The sequence below is a fragment of the Terrapene carolina genome, unplaced genomic scaffold (assembly GCF_002925995.2).
Source record: "Terrapene carolina triunguis isolate 2854851 unplaced genomic scaffold, T_m_triunguis-2.0 Scaffold66, whole genome shotgun sequence".
In the NCBI taxonomy this organism is placed as follows: Eukaryota; Metazoa; Chordata; order Testudines; family Emydidae; genus Terrapene; species Terrapene triunguis.
Window position 1 is genome coordinate 21,491,290 of NW_020664417.1, and position 18,448 is coordinate 21,509,737.

Genomic DNA, 18,448 nt, shown 5'->3' on the forward strand with positions numbered 1-18,448 from the left:
TTTTTGAAGGTCTCTTTTTACAAGTCTAATATATAACTAAACTATTGTTGTATGTAAAGTAAATAAGGTTTTTAAAATGTTTAAGAAGCTTCATTTAAAATTAAATTAAAATGCAGAGCCCCCCGGACCGGTGGCCAGGACCCAGGCAGTGTGAGTGCCACTGAAAATCAGCTCGTGTGCCGCCTTTGGCACACGTGCCATAGGTTGCCTACCCTGGTCCAAAGTGAAACATACAAAAAGCAGTCGGTTGACATCATCAGTGTCCCATGGTCCCTGCTTAAAATGTTTCTGTGGTTGTTCTATCAATTTCAGTCTCTGGCTGACTCCTCCCTGCAGTTTCTTTCTAAGGCCACATGGCTAGGGGATAGGAAAGTGCCTCATAGATCCTAGATCCTCATTATCTGACCTTAAGGAACTACACCTCTAGGTGGCAGACAGTATAGATCAGTCTCCAAAATTTATTTCTTTGACTGTCTGCTTAGAATACCAAAAATGTTTCCACCTGTGTGATAGTGATTTTTGTGAGGCGAACGCAAGTTTGCTAGGAATTGGACAGACCAACTTATTTCACATAGATCAAAACGCCATCATATGGTGTGGCACATGGATGGATTCATTCTGCTGACTGAGAGATGTAAAGCTCCATATTCTAGTACTAAATCCTTGAACTACGCAGGACCCACAAAGTGTTAAGATTTCTGAAGGTCAGCTGCACAATTTATAGCTGATACTACAGATACTGTAAAAATAATTGTGAAACAGCTTTAAGAAAGGGATTCTCAGCCTGGAGGTTGTGACTCCTCATTAGGTGTTGGGGTTGTGACTGACTACCTATCTTACCCTTCCCATTTTGCTAAGCAGGATCAGGATCATGGCTGTGTGAATAACCAATTTTTTGGTTTGGTGGCCAAAATAAACAAACAAAAGTTTAGTGTGGGCTGACCCAAAATCGAAAAAAAACCAAAAACACCCTTTTCCCAGAAAAACGTAAAAGCTAAAAATAATTTTACTTTGGGATAAACAAAACCTTTCGTTTGACTAAATGTTTTCTTTTGTTTTTGAGGGTTTCTAAACTTTTTTTATGTTTATGTAAAATACAAAATTAATCACAAGCAAAAATAGGGCTTTCAAATAAAACAATGAAATTCTAAAACAGAAAGGGTCAAACCATTTTCATGTCAGAAAGGCAAAATGAACCATTCTGACATTTCCAATTTCTTTTTTAAATTCGACCTAAGCAATTCATTGAAATACATCAAAATTAGCAATTTGTTTTGGTTGAACTGAATCTGCATTTTTTGGCCCCCCAAAAAAAAAAAGATAGATTTGCACAAAAAACTTCACCCAACTCTACTCGTGGCTAGACTGGTGGGGAGGATCACAGAGGAATAAGGGGGAATGGAAAGGTGGAGTATTGGCATGGAAAAAGTTGAGTACTTCTGGTATAAGGCATCAGAAATGGCAGTATAAATGGCAGAAGTCTTGAGGAAATCTTACTTGTCTACTAAACTACTGTTTCCATGCACTTTACACAGGTAGGTATGACTATCCCTTTATAAGAGCAAAACCAGATTTGAAATCAGAATTCAAACGCAGCATATGAAAATCAAATGGGTCACCCATGTGACTAGGTTTGGTCACACACTAAGAGGTGATTTTTCTTTGGTTGAATATTGCTGAATTCAAAATTACTAAGGATAAAGATCTGGGTATCACTATGGACTATTCAGTGAAACCCTGTGCTCAATGCATAGTGACAGTTTCAAGAGAAAAAAATGTTAAGACATCTGTATTCAGTTCTGGTCACCCCATCTCTAAAAAGGGAGCTGAAAATGGGGAGAGCGTGTCAGACACTGGTGATGAAAATGATTAGAAGAATCAAGAGTTCTCTTTATGAAAAGAGGCTGAAAAGCTAGAACTATTGACTTCACAAAGGCGGATGAATTAAACAGACATAAAAGAGGCATACTAAATAATGACTAGCTTAGAAAAATTCAATCAAGCACTCCTGTTTACCCTCCCTCATAATAGAAGAATAAGGAGACATGCAAAAAACAAATTTAAAACTGATAAAAGGATTTGGATTTTTACATAACAAATAATTAACCTGTGAATCTGACTGACACAACTGTCATTGAGGCCAGGAGCTTGGTAGGATTTAGTCAAGGATTAGATATTAGATATTTTTATATACATGAAAAGAATATCCAGAGTTTCACTGAACATATTATTTGTTTTTCTTTAAGACATTTAAATCCTGTAGATTATTCCATAATTGTCTATTCTGGGATTTCTTTGAAAGCACCTGGAATTGGCCACTGACAGAGACAGGATGTCAGAATATATTGGCCACTGGTCTCATTTAGTACTGCAGTTCTTATGTTCCCTTGTCCTTAATACTGCATAACCAGCAACTGTTTTCCTACCACAGGAAAATAATACTCTGTATAAATACGACAGATGAGAACACAGACATGCTTTAAGCAAAGTAAGTGTACAGAAAGTGCCAACTCAGCATTTGGACTGTAAATAGAAGCAAAAAACGTAATTGAAAATAAAGTGAGTTATGATGTTTTACCCACAAGACTTCTCTCTGGAAAGCTTTATATAGGAAAAAGTTATCCTTGAAATCTGAAGTATTTTTGTACATATAATTTCATTTTTTTAAATCAAAGACACAGCCTATATCCATTAAACAAAAACAGCAGTAAAATCTAGCCAACAAAAAGTGAAATAGCAAACACATATTGTCAAACCGAAATTCTCCATCCCTCCATTCCAATCCCTCGCTACCTCTGTTTGCCATGAAGATCTCTAATGCTGTATTTTGCAGGAGATAGCGTCGGGAAAAAATTGACCGAATCTCTGTGAACAGCCATTTTCCATGGAGTCCCTCTGTATAAGCCAGAATCTAATAAAATAAAAAGGGCCAATAAGTATTCAGGAGCAGACAGGACATTACATTATAAACAAACTGTGTCCAGTTCTGGGCACCGCATTTCAAGAAAGATGTGGAGAAATTGGAAAGGGTCCAGAGAAGAGCAACAAGAATGATTAAAGGTCTTGAGAACATGACCTATGAAGGAAGGCTGAAAGAATTGGGTTTGTTTAGTTTGGAAAAGAGAAGACTGAGAGGGGACATGATAGCAGTTTTCAGGTATCTAAAAGGGTGTCATAAGGAGGAGGGAGAAAACTTGTTCACCTTAGCCTCTGAGGATAGAACAAGAAGCAATGGACTTAAACTGCAGCAAGGGAGGTCTAGGTTGGACATTAGGAAAAAGTTCCTAACTGTCAGGGTGGTTAAACACTGGAATAAATTGCCTAGGGAGGTTGTGGAATCTCCATCTCTGGAGATATTTAAGAGTAGGTTAGATAAATGTCTATCAGGGATGGTCTAGACAGTATTTGGTCCTGCCATGCGGGCAGGGGACTGGACTCGATGACCTCTCGAGGTCCCTTCCAGTCCTAGAATCTATGAATCTATCAGTGTAGGCACCATCACATTTTTCTTTTCAAAAGTACTTTTGATCCAGGAAATGTGGAATAAAATAGTTAAATCTGCAACTCCAGTAATATTTAAAAGAAAACAAAAACAAAACCTTAATTCAATCACATCATCAATAATGCACTTTCAAATTTGGAAAATATGAGAACTATATTTATGCAACTGATTTCAAAGGCTACACAATCAGATTTTTTCTAGTAAGTATTTTAGAGGCCAGCCTTTTAAAAGTGCTCAGTAACTAACAGCGCCCAATGAAAATCTGGCCACTTTATTTAGGGGCCTAAATGGGAGCCATGCTCTTTGAAAAGTCTGGCATCAATTGTTGGTGCTGAGCACTTCTGAAAATCTGCCCTTATTGTTTTTCAGGATCAAATTTTCGGTGTGTTATTTCCTAGCCAAGCAATTGTTAGAAACTGTATGAAATATGTTACATTTCAGGATTAAATGACAAATATAGTAATTTTTATGAAGGGCATTCACTTTTGACATTGGATTGATCTACATTTTATTTTAGTGTTGTAACATACAAACAAGAAAAAATACCTTTTTTTTTTTTTTTAAATGACCTTAAGTTTATCGTTAAGGCAATATTCATTCATTCTGGAAGTATAAAGGTTGACTGTATAAGAGGTTAAGTATCATTTTGTCAGCTAAGGTTAAACACAAACCTGCAAATGAACTCGGCATAATCTCTCTATGGAGTAAGCGGTTGTCAAAGTAACTTGTTACAATTCCTGTCATCCCAGCTGACAGACACAGATGCTTAGTCTGCTTTCACAATTCAAACTAATACTATCTTTAGTCCTCAACCACTTTGTTTCTTTGCTGCACCAGTTTTGCCTTTTCATTTCAAAGCTTAATTATGAAGGTGTTAAGGGACAACAAGACTGGCACTTCTCTGCCCCAGTTTAACAAAGCATAAGCAACAAGAAAAACTGAACTTAGATTTGTCAACATAATTTCAATTAATACAATTACGTCTGACTTAAATCCAATAAAGCAAGGAAGGTAAATTTAAGGCTGCTAGTTGATGCCACCACAATTCTACTTAAGCAATATAATACATTATGTTAAAAATCACTTCTTAAGACCCTCTGCAACTATTTAAAAGTGTTAAGTTAAATTCAATGCAAGAACATGAGCAAGACTTCTAATGAAATTAGCCGTCTTCAATAAGCATGTAAGGACAGATTTTGGCCACCTACCTGGATACATATGTATGTGTGCAAGTATTATTATTTATATTCCAGCAGTGTTTAGAGGCCCCAACCATTGTATACAAACATAGCATATAACACAATATCTGCCCTGAAGAGTTTACAACCTAACAAAATACAAGACAGGCAAACAAAAAACAAACAAACAAATAAGCAACAGCTCAGAGCAGGGCCGGCTCTGGCTTTTTTGCCGGGGGGGGGCGGCCGGAGTCCCTGGGGGAGGGCGGCGGCTCCGGTCTCCCCCCCGGCGGCCAGAGCGCCGGGGGCAGGGCGGCGAGAGGGCGGCGAGCCCCGGCTGGGGCTCGGCTCTCCCCCCGGCGGCCAGAGCGCCGCGCCGCCCCCCTCCAGGTGCCGCCCCAAGCACCAGCTTGGGTGCTTGGTGCCTGGAGCCGGCCCTGGCTCAGAGGCACAGAACTTGCAAGGTACAATGTCTCCTCATGTTTCCTCTTCAACACCACCAGCCTCCCCTCAGCTCACAATGAAAAAATCCCCCCAAATTGCTATTTTTAAATCAAATTATTGAGAGGCACATGAAAGGTAACAGTGATCGGTAATGGTTCCAAACCATTTCTGAAATTGGAGATATAGTAGACTTGGGACCATGTTAACCCTTTTCTTCACCTCTCCCAGTTAACTGACAATGCTGTGTATCCAGGAAACACCATGTAAGGCTTGTTCTATTACATGTATAACAAGTACCAATGAGAAAGTATGACAAAAAAAGTAGCATTGGTTGAGGAGACAAAGCAGTCAATCTTGAAAACCTTGTGAAGGCAAAGTTCTCATTTACTTTACTCAGATGAAACTTCCAATAATATTTTCAAATCGAGACCTATGTCTTCAGAGATCATATTTTGGAGGGGCCAATGGAGGTAGATAGATCAAAGTGTGCAATTCACAAAATCTCTTAAGCAAGCAAAGTAAAAATAATTATGACAAGCAGCATTGCTGTATGCACACACATTTTAGAGTCAAACATCAATTACTCAGATATGAGTTAAAACAGAAACCTAAACGATTCAATCACATTAAAAGGCTAAATACTCTTCTCTCCCCCCAACTGGAGTCACTTATGACAATTTGTGTACAATTAAACCATCAAATGGGAAAATTTCCAATACACCTAATAATGAAAAACAAATGGATTTTTAAAACTAACTTAGATGCCTCAGAGATACTTTATATTAATGTCTTTCACAATCACGACAAAGTTATTGAATCCTATGCCAGAAAGTTTATAATAAAAACTCAGACTCAACTACAGAAACATTACCAGGCACCTCTATAACAATTCTTTATTCATTACAAATAGTTATCAGGAGTGAGAAGCAGCTGAGGCCTAGCTAAGCAAGACCTTCATTTCTTGTTGGAATACTATCTGCCTGGTCTGTAGCTTCACTTCAAAGTCTCTGGAGTTCAATTAAAACTGGATTAGGTGGAAGCAGACCTTCTTTGGGACTTTCTGTTCTCTGAAACTCCACACATACTGACAGCACCCTAGACAAAGGTCTAGCCCTCCAATGAACCAGTTGCTATGGAAACTGCATCATTACCATTGCTCTGCAGTCATCATACCAACTATAGTAGTTTGAAAGATACAGAACACACACTCTTCTGCAATGTTTTTTACTACATATTTCTTATAAAAACCTGGACCCTTCCTTTGTTCTATCATTTCCAGACTCAGAACATTTGATTTTACCAATAGCTCACATTTCAGAAATATGAAGTATTTACAGAAATCATCAAAGCAAATATAAAAAAATAAAGTCAGAATTTGTATTCTATTAAAAAGGGAGCAAAAATGTTTCATCTGTCTTACTTTCTTTGAAATTTTTAATTTTATAATTACAACTTTTGAAAATTAATGATAGTTTCCCTTAAAAAACAACATATCTCTTTCATTCATATGCCAGATAATATAGGATTTTGTTAATGTAAAGAAAGCTTCTTTATTGTTGCACAATAACCTAAGTTTAAAAGGTGACTATTATGGTTCTAAGGCTTTTTCCTTCATTGCCAATCATTTTGGAGTAACACTTCTAAAACAAAGAGAGGCTAATGTGACTGCATATTCTAATTTAATCTTCACAAATGATATAACCTCCCATCTCAAGAAAAGAAATGGAGAACTATTTCTAGGATTTTACCATTTAATGGCTTTAACACAGAGTTTCAAGACTGAATAGGCAATAAAGATATTTTTATCAGACATTAAAGAAAGAGTACACAACTTAATAGAAGAGTTCAAAACGCCTATGCTAAACGATGGGTTACTCTAAAATTCCAGGTTACAAAAACATCCTGTGCAAGCTGATACATATATAGGCTTTAGGGATACAATGTAAACAAATAGCATGACAATGATAAACACCATCAGTTTATGTTCACCTCAGTACAATACCCTCAAGTCATCTCAAACAATATAGACTAAGGCCCGATCCTGCAATCATATCAATTTGGGTGGACCTTTGCACAGCCCTACTGAAGTCAATGATATTCCGCATGGGTGCAGGACCCTACCGGAGAAACTGAAGACAGAAAAATGAGGGGCAATTAGCCCATGACTTGAACTTACATTTTAGGCCCTGATTTTGTAATTAGAGTTGCCTGGACAGTCAGTGTTGGCCTCCAGTTAAGACTATATATAAACAAACAGTTCACTTAATGATGCATGGTAACTATGAATCTATATGTGCTAGTTTCACAGCAGTAAAGTACCTGCCCCTACATTGTTCTGCCATCTTGCAACGTGAACAAAAAAAGCCCTAAAACTAACTTTTTTTCCTTCAAAAAAACTGCTTGAAAGATTAAGAACATAAGAACGGCCATACTAGGTCAGACCAAAGGTCCATCTAGACCAGTATCCTGTCTTCCAACAGTGGCCAATGCCAGGTGCCCCAGAGGGAATGAACAGAACAGGTAATCATAAAGTGATCCATCCCCTGTCGCCCATTCCCACTTCTGGCAAACAGAGGCTAGGGACAGCATCCCTGCCCATCCTGATGAATAGCCATTGATGGACCTATCCTCCATTAATTTATCTAGGGTTTTAACCCTGTTATAGTCTTGGCCTTCACAACATCCTCTGGCAAGGAGTTCCACAGGTGCACTTGTGAAGAAATACTTCCTTTTGTTTGTTTTAAACCTGCTGCCTATTAATTTCATTTGGTGACCCTTAGTTCTTGTGTTATGAGAAGGAGTAAATAACACTTCCTTATTTACTTTCTCCACACCAGTCATTATAGTATAGATTATCATCATAGCAGTCCAACAACAGTATCTCTCCATGTTGTATTAAAACATGGGGTCATATTAATTAAATTGTTACAATTTTAAAGATGTACTATTATACTCCATAATAAAAAAATATTTTATTAAAGGTTAAAAGAACAACATTTTATTTTAAATTTTAAGCAAACCAATCAACTATCGTATATTCAGTTTTAGAATAAAGTATTATTGATCTTGAAAATGTGACTACTCTAGAGGTAATTAAGTCTGCAAATGGGTTATAGAACTGAACAGTAATTGAATAATTACATCATTTTTATGTGCCAGACAGCTTAAGTATCACAAGTAAAATAAAAACCAAATAACTGATTTCAACAGCAGCCTCATATTTTTATATTTTGTACTCCAAAATGAAATGTCTGTTTGAAACCCATTCCTAAAATAGCCATATATTGTGTGCATTCAGAATAATAATACATTTGCATTTCTGTTTTTGTTTGTTATACATTTGTATAGTAAATTATTGCTCTGACAAACCAAAGTATGATGGTTATAGTAACCTTAATCTTTTTATGTCAAGTTTGTATAGAAAGTCATGAGCTTGCAAGGAGCTAGATTTTTTTACAAAAACTGACATATGACCTTCTGTGTAACTGGCTCTCGATCACAGTATTTAAGCCATATAATTGTAGCTTATAGTTATATAGGATTTGTTACTAAAACAAAGTCTTACTGTGCTTCTTACTTAATAAAGTCCAAACACAACTGACCTAGTACCAAAAAAATTATGTTAATGATAATTTAAGAATGCATAACTGCTCTTAAACATCACAGGGCTCATTGGCATCATTTTAGATTTGTCATTTAACACACTGCCAGAACAAAACAGAAAACAAATCATATGGGGGGGGGAGGGGTAAGCAGTAAGAAAATGGTTTATTTTATTCAATTGTCAAATATTTACTCAAGCAGCTGCTGAATTCTGCATTCTAGCAGTCTCCCCTCCACCCCCACTACAGTCTGGTATACCATTCTATTCCACATTTTCATGGGTGACAAATTCAATTAAACATATTCATTACTTTAATGTTCCACTTGGCAGTTTTAGCCAGTATAAAGAATTAAAAATAAATAAATAAATGTTATGTGACCTTTGTATCGATCAGACTAAAATGGTTTAAGCCTGGTTGTGGGTGGTGGAGGGTTGGGGGGAAAAAACTCTTATGTTTTCTCTTCCAATTACTGGAGGAGATGATAAAACCACAGCAAATGATGTATCAGCTCATTTTATCTTATCGCTTTGGGGCTAGGTGACAATGAAGTTCATATTTCACTGGTTCCCATTGAAGATTGTGAAAATTACTTGCCCTTATGACCTGAAATTTCACTAGAAGACAGAAATTTCTCTTCTGCAAAGTAATGCAATTTTTCAGATGTCAACCTTTAGCCCAGCTTTAAAAATTAATTTCATTTATATTAACCAATGATATTGATATTTTCACAGAACACTCTGATACATGAAGCACTGACTGGCAAATTGATGTTGTTTTAGATGTGTAAAACTATTTGATTTTAAGCTGCTGTTACAGATTTACAGCAAACTGAAATTCCTATATAATATATATTTGTTCTGGTCTGATGCACCTCAAAGCCCCTGGCCTGTAACTAATTCAGAGTCCTTAGTTAGGACTTTATTCCTAATCCTGCTCGTATTTAGAAGAATTTGCATAGTAAAGGATATACAAATAAAAAAACCCTTTCTTTAAAAATAAATAAGTCATATGCTGCCAGAGGCTGACATGTGCTTGATGAGGTGCAAAACACCTTTAAGCCTTTAAAAATGGTAGAGAAATACTCAGCTGTGTTTACTGAGATTGAATCCCACTCAAAAAGAAAAATTAATGCAGGCCCAAGTGTCTAAAGAGGTTCATTCATTAAGAGCAGAAAGGAACCCAATGAACAGGACCTACCCATAGGTTTGCTTGTTTGTTTTTAAATTAGAATAGGAAAATTTTATTCATAACCTTTTCTTAAAGTCAGTGGGGTGCTCCTGGCCTGACACACCTCACAATGGCTCCTCAATGGGCCTCCAGGTTTAGTACAGATGTCAGCACCCCATGTCCTATCTCCTCCTCTGTACCCAGTAGCTGGTGTAAAGAATCATTTCTTTGAGCTGAAGTGACCCATGCCCTAGCTGGTCTGTAGTGAGCAGGACCAGTGGGTAAAACTCCTTGCCATTGGTAGAATAGGTTGATATGAAAAAACAAAACAGGGATTGGCTGCTTCATGTGACTGATAATGGGACACAGAGCCTTTAGTTACTACATCACCAGTTCAAACTTTTCTCAGCAGAGCATTGGCGGTTATCAAGACAAAGGATACAGACTGATAAATGAAGACTTTACTTTTCAGCTGGGACAAGAGAATGAAGAACGAGGTAATTATCTATGAGTGCCATGATCTCTTCATCTTAATCAAGATGGTGTACACCTTTTGGATATGGGGAGATAATATGCTCAACATATATATCTTAATATAGAATGAGGTCTGGTTGCTAGTGGTGTATAACAGTTAAGACAATTTGTCCTGAGAAAAAGATGTTTGATTTCTCTCAGCAACGACATAATTAATCAAAGTTTTGGTTGGTTCTCCCAACTGTGCCAGGTCAGGATTTGGAGTAACACCTCTTTGTTGCAGATTAGACATCAGGCTCCTTCAAGAAGAAAGGGAGTTGGATTTTCAGGGAGCCCTAAATTTTTATAAGACCAGCCTGAGGCCTTGGCTTAGAAAGCCTCAGTGGATGTGCCTGAGTGGCACTTAGGCATTAATAGAGTCTGCACATTGAAGGATAGAGAAGGTCAATAACTACTTGGGATGGCTACAGCCTTCCTCCTTTCACTGCTGCCAGACCAAGTTGCCTTTAGGAATTAACAGTACCAAATTTTAAATAAAAGGCTTAATACAGTTGCAGCTACTTAGATAAAAGATACTAATTTCTGTCTCCATTTTCATTCACTTCCTGCCACTCGGTGTCTACATCACCAATTCAAAGACAGTCCAGATTGGTAGTGACCAAACTTGCTGTTATCCAACAGCTGTTCAGTGGCATACGTGAAACAAATTGGTAGTCTCAATCTGCTTCCGGTGAACATGTGTGAAAGTTACAACAACCACTTGGCTCAGACTCAGAGGTCAAAAACTTTGAAGCTACAAAGTACTAATTAACAATTACTACTACTGAGACAACTAAGTGCATCCCTTAAAAGGTGGTCTCTCTTCAACATCTGAGGTATATTAGCAGGAGGTGTGGAAAAACAGGTGCTGCTGCTGCTTCCCACCCCATGGATAGAAGCCTTTAGTCTCTAGAGCTGTCAATGCAGCACTTACCACAAGCACTAAATTCCCTTTTTATTAAAAAAAAAAAAAAAAAAAAAATCAGAAATTCTTGCCTGCTCTCTAGGATGTTCTGTTGGACAAATAGTTCTCTAGGCAACCTCTGTCTTTGCCTCAGACACAATGATATTTGTCTTACCTACAACACATTTTGTAAGTAACCAGCAAAAAAATTGCAGCAATGCTTTTGGGTCATCAGGAAAAAAAAAACACTACAACAACTATGATATTCCCAACCGAAACGTCTGTCTGTCCACTCAGACTGTATCTGCAGCCTACATACACAAGGAAGAAGAATGGTGATTATATGTAGCTTTGACAGAGTTTCCCTTCAGTACTTGTCACAGCATTCACAATATTAGTTACACCACTTTCACATATCCAATAAACTAAAAGGACTGCAAAAAGACTAAAACACATCTCTTAATGCACAAACAATAGTTAATGGGAATAAACTCTGTTGAGACTTCCAGATTAAAATGTGAACCATTGTTTCCTTAGGGAAAAAACATGTTTAAAACCAAAGCTGAACAAATGTATGATCATGTATGGATTCAGATACACAGAAAAACATTTGCTTGAATGATCAAGAGTAGTTTGTTTATAGACCTATATACACACTAGGTGAAGGCCTATGCTGTTGTACCGGTGTAATTCATAAAATGTAAAAAAGTCAAAAATGGCTGAGAGCTTAAAAATCTGCCAGTAACAGACTGTAAATCCCAGTGATGACTGAACCTGGTGATATGCTGAAACAAGAGCTCTCAACCCTGCTTGTAGCTGTCTCCATGCTTCACACTGACTCAACAAATATTCTAGGCTTCCAAGTGAGGCATAGAGAGTGACAATCCTGTAATCTTATCGTATAGACATAAGAGAGGGGAAAGGGAGGAGAGAGAGAGCATGCTCACGCACACAAACAAACAAGATTATGTTAATGTAGGAGGAACATAGGAATTCCCTTACTGGCCCAGATCCAAAATACATCCAGACCAGTATCCTGTTTCCAACAGTGGCTAGTACCAGTTGCTTCAGAGGAAGGTGTAAGATCCCTGCAGTAGCAAATGTGGGATAATCTGCCTCTCACATTAAATCTCAACTTGGTCTCTCTACTAGTAACAGTTAGAGACTGGCTTAAGCCCTGAAGTATTATAGCCCTTCCAAAATCATTACATTTGATTATAACAACTCTGGATATTCTTGCAATACATAAAAATGTCCAATTCTTTTTTGAATCTTACTAAGTTCTTGGCCTCAGTGATTTCACACGATAATTAGTTCCAGGCTAATTATACTTTGTGTGGAAAAAGTATTTCCGTTTATCAGTTCTGAAAGTGCCAAATTTCATTTCCACTGAATGTCCCCTTTTTCTTGGGTCATGAAACAGGATGTATCTGTTAAGGCTCTTCAGGTCCAGTTTATCCCTAGATAGTAGTAATTCCTTAAGTTCTTTGCATCAAATGCTTGAAGCAGAGAAGTAGGACAATGCAGATGGTACAGGTGATGTCTCACCATACATGATTCATCACTCATTGTGTGGATGGGGTTGGCGGGGCGGGGTGGGCAGGGGACAAAGAATGCTTATGCCATGATTACTCTGCTTGGATTCTGTGCCTTATCTTGTCTGGGTTGGCTGTGAGCTGCTCCGTAGCCCAGAATCTCTGTAGCATCAAGAACTACAACTAATTCCACTCCTCCTAACTCTGCTCCTGTCCCCAGGGCTTGTAGAGACTGGGAGAGAACACAATGCTATGTTGCCTTACATTGCTCAGGCATTTGAAGGGGTTCTCCCCAAATACTGGTGGCTCATTTATAGCCTGGAAGATAGGGGATGGATCATTGATAATTGTTCTATTCTGTTCATTCCCTCTGAAGCACCTGGTACTAGCAACTGTCAGAAGACAGGATACTGGGCTAGATGATCTGTCCTAGAATGGTCATTCTTGTGTTCTTAAGTTTGAAGTACAGGATATACAGTTAATTTATATATTTATGGCACCTGGAAGATGAGAGAAAAACTACCTCATTTCTGGGAGAGGAGTGTATCATTCCCCACACAGGTTAGAAACAAATTCACAACTATAAACTTTTCGGACTTCACCCATGAAGATAACAGTATCTCTGCACAAGATGTTGTGGAGTGGGTATGGGGCCTCACAAAGGGATAGGTATGTCTGTGAGGGCAGTCAGTTTGGTGGCTGTCGCAGAAGCCCTCATTATTGAGGACTCGATGAAGATTAAGGGACAAAGATTAGTCCCTTCTTCCAACAGTATTCAAGGACTATCTGTTTTGATGGTTGGGATTTTTCAGTGTGGTAAAGTAATACAACTTCAGTCTAGCACAAATAGCATCATTAACATGTGCTCAGGCACTCCTTTCTAGGTTCTGCAGCCATTGATTGACCGATTAATATAACATTATCTCTGGTTGGCAAATTTTGCATTTCTGATTGATTCAATGATATTTATGGATTTTAAAATACAATATAATGAAATGGTAAAAAAACAATCAATTTCAGAAAGTATAAATGTTAGCTTTTGGAACTCTCAAACACTGACGTAGACTGTTGTAGTTAAGGAACTCACTGACAGCAGTAAAACATCTAAAGATGGCAACTATCTGCTTTTCAGTGTTCCACCCAAACAGAATGCCCATGTTGATAGAGTCCACTTTGTTTTAAACATGTGTTTGCAAATCTTAAGTACTGTCATCTCATCTCCCTGTTGGAGTTTGATTGATTACTCCTTTTCCTTATGTTCATTAATCTCATCACCTTATCTTTTATACCACTTCATTTTAGCAGAAAGGCAATAATAAAACCCTCATCCATTATCCTTTTACTCATCTAGTCATGCAGAAATGGTTAATAACATTCTACAAATTGAACTTCAATCACCTCATTTTCTCCTTTGTCGAATGCACATTAAAGTATATTCCAAAAGTGCAATTTGTTTTACCAGGGAATTTGTGTTATATTGCTACAGACAACTAAAATTAAGTGTTTCTCAGTTTGGTTATTAAATATATCCAACTGTCCTTTTATCTCTGATACTAAAACATTAACTCATTTTATTAGGGTATAATAATACAAGAGCCTTATCTCCCAGAACACGGAGACATCTAGTCTGCCTAATAGTAAGTGTTATACAATGGGTCATTTATCTTATTTTTTTTTTTAAATTATGCTTGTGGTAGTTTATGAATTGGTACATTATTGCAGATGAAATTGCTCTCCATTTAAGAAAAGTTAATTTGTTTACATGCAGGCTTATCTTCAAATGCAAGCCCCATTAGAGAAGCGGTCTATAGCTGTCAGAGCAAGTAAAAAGGGGGAATAGGTGGATACTGGAAAATTCAGCAGCACAATAATTTAATACTTCAATCATCAGTTTGTAGTTTGAAGTAATTAACAGTGTGCTAGGTCCACTGTGATCCTAAAAATGATCTGGCAATTATGTAATTTCCAGTAACAGTCTGGAAATGTTCTTCATAAACTTTTTTTTCCTCATCTTTATGAACAATGATTCATCTTTATCCAACTAGGGGTCCTCAAAAATAACCACATTCTAAAGATACATGCTGGAAAGACATTGTTAATTACTGATTGTTTCTTACAGTAAAAAAATGAGAGCGCAATCCCAGAACCATTTAAGTCAATGGCAAAACTCTGATTGACTTCGGTGGGGCAGGATTTCACCCTGTGTTTACTCATGCTTTGACCATTAACTCAATGAACTGTGAAAAGCACAGGACTTCAGGTAAGGTCATGAAAACTTGTGTACTTTTACACAAATATAGCCACAATCATTTAAGAAGGCTATTACCGCTACTGTTCTATAAAGATATGTTCCCCAGTATCATTTTCCTTTCTCACTTATCTTAAGGGTTCTAACTACACATCTTCTGTGTGGCTTTGGGTAATCAAATTCTGACCATAATTCTCCCTTCAATGACGGAGGGAGTTAGGTATAGTTTACTACCATAATAAATGCTTGTACTAAATACATGCTTGTAATACTGATGATTATTATAGATTTTATACATCGACATAGAATACCACCTACTTTTCATGTTGAACACAGGTATGTATGCAATTTAAGTAAATCTTCCTTGTAAAAATGTACCTGCCCCATAAATGTTGAGTATAGAGCATCTTGACACTGCTCTGTATGTACCATGTAAACACATTCAGCCCTGTCATAAGCAAGTTCTACTCCCTTTGAAGTCAATAATTCTGCCACTCAAGAGTTATGGGACAACATCTTGATGAACATACCTGAAAGTGTCAACAGCTACATTTTCACTTTCTTGGTTCACCCTGTGCAATATGAGATCCTGATGTAAAAACAAACCAACCAGCTCCAAACCCAGTACATGCAATTGCCATATATTCATTGCAAAGCTACTGAATTTAACAGAACATTAATAGCTACCACAGCCAAAATTTTCCAATATAGGTGCTTAAGGTTAGGTTTCTAAATCCATATTCAGGCACCTAAGTGAAAGTGTCCCAATTATCACAGGATGTGATCTGAGGATTATGGTAACTAAAAGAGATCCTAAGCATCACCTGAAATGATGTAATTTTTTCAGTCTGCTCACTTTCTAGAATGGTACAAGTTAAGTCACTTCATTTAGGCATCTTCTGTTTTGAAAGCTTTCACACCTCTTTTTAAATGAGTCACATAACAGAGATCTTCAAGATGCTTTCTATTTTTTTAACATCTGCCTTAATAAGATGTAAATAAAAGAGCCATTTACATTCCTCATGATAGAGTCTAGTTTTGGGAAAATTGTACAAATCTGATATAAATTGGGAATAAGAGATAGCAGGATACAATCTTAAGGATCCTTTAAATTGCTGGCTATAGTTTCCTAGTAAAAATTTAAGTTTATACTATACAAATTTAACTAATTTGGCTCATTTTATGCTTTTTCAAAGTAAACTAGTGATGATACACTACGCTGATGTGACAATATATTGCAGGAATATATGAACAAGAAAATAGTAAGCAAGTCTACGTAAGTCTTGATTCTAATCTCTAACCACATCCCTGTACAATATAACATGTCATCACCCATAAGTAAATGAGTTCATCAATTTAATGAGGATTCAGACAAATCGGCTGTCTAATGAGCACTCAAACTGATGTGGCAAGGGTTCTGCTCCAGTGCTGACAAAATCACTTTGATGAAACTGTGACAAAAGCACCAAAGCACATTTACCTGCAACTAATCAACATTAAATGATAATCAGTATTTGCAAACTATATAGTGTCAGCGATTTTTGGCATTTTGGTGCTTCTGCTTGCAGCAAATCCTCCCTCCCCCCTTTCAGGAAACCCTGTGCATATTATTGGAATTCATTTTGTTAGAACTTTAAACAATTTTCTTGGATTCTTTTAGAAGGCTGTATTTTGGGGGTGGAGGGGAGAGTGGGGAATGGTCTTAAGTTCATTTACTTTGAGTATGCCAAGAGAATTTCCAAAAGCAGGTAGCCATGCTTCCCAATTTTACAAACATGCCATGTTCTAGTGTAAATACAAGGTAAATTAAAATATTTTCCAGCCTTGGGAGTGAGTCAGGAAAGTAACACTGCTCTCTTGTTAAAAACAAATAGTAAAGATTTAACGCTAATTTTCAAATGAACAGTAATGGCCCCACACTTGTTTCCCAACCCTGTGTTCCTGAGCAGCAAAAACACAGGGGGCAGGAAAGGGGAAATGTACCTAACAAGTATGTTACCAATCACTGCTGTTATGCATAAATTCTTAAATCTTTGTCCACAACCACTCAGAGGAATTTCTGATGGCCAAGACTAGCCAATTATTGTGCAGTCTAGTTTCAAAGGGCAGGGGCCATGATTGGCTAGACAAGTGGAGTAAAGGGTTAAAAAAAACTAATGGGTTAAAAATGCTAAACCATATGGGTAAAAAAATGCTATGAGCTTGCCATTATTTATTTTAAAAAATAGGACTAAAACATATCCTATATCTGAGTCTCCCAGTGTGGTTTGTGTCAGACTTACATCATCTGTTTAGACTAAATTCCATAGGGCAACAAGAGCATCTTGTACAGTGCTAAGCACAGGGGTGTTATTTAAATAATAAGTGACACAGAGGTAGCACAGCAATGTCTTTTACCTGCCAGATCCCCAATTACACAATTACCCCAAAATGGCATTGACAGTGTCATGGTCATATACATCATACAGCCAGATGAGTTAAATACTAACTCATTTACCAGAATGCATATCTCAATCTTTTTTTCTTGTATTCTATAGAGGTTTTGTGCTTTAAATGATGATATTTCTTCTTCATATAAAAAAGTTCTATCTTTTAATAGCTGATTGCTATTGTACAGGTATTACTGCACAAATGGTTAGGAAATTTATCAGCAGTATCCATCTGGGTACTTGGGAAGAAGCCGTTCTTAGGTCTTCAAGGTCTAGACACAGACTTAGGAAACAGTAGAAAATACTGACTTCTGCTGAAGGGCAGACAACACTGAGAGCTCATCCTAGTTCTTGTGCAGGGGATTAATGGAACTGCTGAGCACAGGGATGTGAATCAAAGCACGAGAACTTGAGGCTTGGATCCTTAAAATGGTAATCTTAAAAAACCATCCAGAGATCATGTAAAGGGATTGTTCTAGGGTAAGACTAGAGAGCATTCAGAAGGCAAACAACTCACCACTTGTTTAGTTATAATAGACAATATTTTCCAAGTTACAAAGAAAAATTACCGTATATACTCAATCATAAGCCAGTTCGTTTATAAGCTGACCCACCCCCCCAAAATGAATAAATAAAAATGGAAAATGTTTATGACCCGTTCATAAGCTGACCCTATAATTCAGGGATCAGCAAACTTTGCCTCCCGGGCAATCAGGATAAGCCACTGGCGGGCCGAGATGGTTTGTTTACCTCGCGTCCACAGGCACGGAGGTAAACCTAAGTAAACAAAGTGTCCCGGCGTGCCAGCTGCTTACACTGACGGACCGGGACAGCAACTGTTGGGGAAATTTGGGGGGGGGGGGAAGCTGGGGGTCAGGGGAGTAACCCCTGTGACCAGCCCCCACATGACCCCACCCCTAGCC

General features: G+C 37.6%; 1 protein-coding gene across 1 annotated transcript in view; it reads right to left on the reverse strand.

Moving 5' to 3' along the window:
• The window catches only part of LRBA (LPS responsive beige-like anchor protein), a 558,096-nt gene that overhangs the window by 190,879 nt on the left and 348,769 nt on the right, over window positions 1-18,448 (reverse strand). Inside the window, exon 41 of the mRNA XM_024207579.3 lies at window positions 2,794-2,911. Within this exon, the coding sequence (XP_024063347.2) occupies window positions 2,794-2,911 (118 nt within the window). The remainder of the gene's footprint in view (window positions 1-2,793; window positions 2,912-18,448) is intronic.